Source organism: Aplysia californica, unplaced genomic scaffold (genome assembly GCF_000002075.1).
Source record: "Aplysia californica isolate F4 #8 unplaced genomic scaffold, AplCal3.0 scaffold00125, whole genome shotgun sequence".
In the NCBI taxonomy this organism is placed as follows: Eukaryota; Metazoa; Mollusca; class Gastropoda; order Aplysiida; family Aplysiidae; genus Aplysia; species Aplysia californica.
In genome coordinates, this window is record NW_004797395.1 from 1,432,142 (window position 1) to 1,433,427 (window position 1,286).

At 36.1% G+C, this 1,286-nt stretch overlaps 1 protein-coding gene across 1 annotated transcript in view; it reads right to left on the bottom strand.

Annotated features, from left to right (window-relative positions):
• Positions 1-1,286, bottom strand: part of LOC101859779 — a gene marked incomplete at its 3' end in the record, with an annotated part of 55,426 nt that overhangs the window by 31,300 nt on the left and 22,840 nt on the right. Inside the window, 1 exon segment of the mRNA XM_013081314.2 lies at positions 731-839. Coding sequence (XP_012936768.1) covers positions 731-839 — 109 coding nt within the window.

Below are 1,286 nucleotides of genomic sequence, written 5' to 3' on the forward strand. Positions count from 1 at the left end.
AGTAGTGGACATAATGCTAAAAGTACGTATGTCTGTCTGTCTGTTTGTTTGTTTGTTTGAGTAACTGTAAAGAGAAGCAGGTCGGCACAATCACGATCATTTAGTGCCAGGAAACCAGGAAAATATAAGACAGATAGAAACAACAGAAGGAGAGGGCAGAAGCAAGACGTGCCAGTTAACAGGTGGAGGTGGAGGGGGGAGGAGGAGGACAAGGGGAGTTTCAGTGGTGTTTTAATAAATACAGACGTATACATAAACAAACACACATACACACACACAAACGCACACAAACGGACACACAGTCTAATGATATCGACATACCGCAACTAAGAAAAAGTAACTAGTAACGCTGATGTTACCACAAACTGTCTACTTCTGCAGCGCACGGTGGAAGAAACACCACAATAGACTGACATCTAACTTACAGATTACACCCAACACACAATAACAAAGGTACATCCGAGTAGTGGACATAATGTACGTATATAACATAACCTACGTATAACTTAATGGACATATTCTGATATAACCTAATGCACGTATATGGCATAATGTACATATATAACTTAATGTACATATTATTATTATATATAGCAAAATGCACTTATATAACATAATGTACATATTATATATAGCAAAATGCACTTATATAACATAATGTACGTATATAACATAGTTTGCGTGTATAGCGTGGTGCACATATTACTATTATATAACACAGTATACGTACTTGATTTCATGTCCAAATGTTGTTGTAAAAGTCGTTGTGCAGTTTCCACGTCTGTGGCAAGGGGAACCTTCGAGAAATTGTTCTGAGCTTGTTCCATAGAGGAGGCCAACTGGGGACAAACACAGAAAATAATAAAATACATTTATTCTTCTTGATATTTCCATTTGAATCGTAAATGTCCAAATGACAAAAACTGGTACCAATATCATATTTACGACTATTAATATTAAGGTAAATGACATACCAAATTTGGTCACATATTCATATGACGTTATAACTAATTACTGGACAGATTTTACAATAAGCAGGAAAAGACTATCCACCCCAACACCTTTGCCCCACAAATAAAACAATAATATAATAATTATTGTAATTAAGAATAAGAACAATAGATAGCATTTGTATACCGCAACAGCAAGCTCTAAGCGCTTCACAATCTATACTATTACCCCAGCAGATCTGAGAGCATTCAACATCAACTTCCCGGGAAGCAAACAGTGCAAGCGGCCATTTAAAGGCGCTAAAACACTAACATGCTGATAAGACCTAATAATAA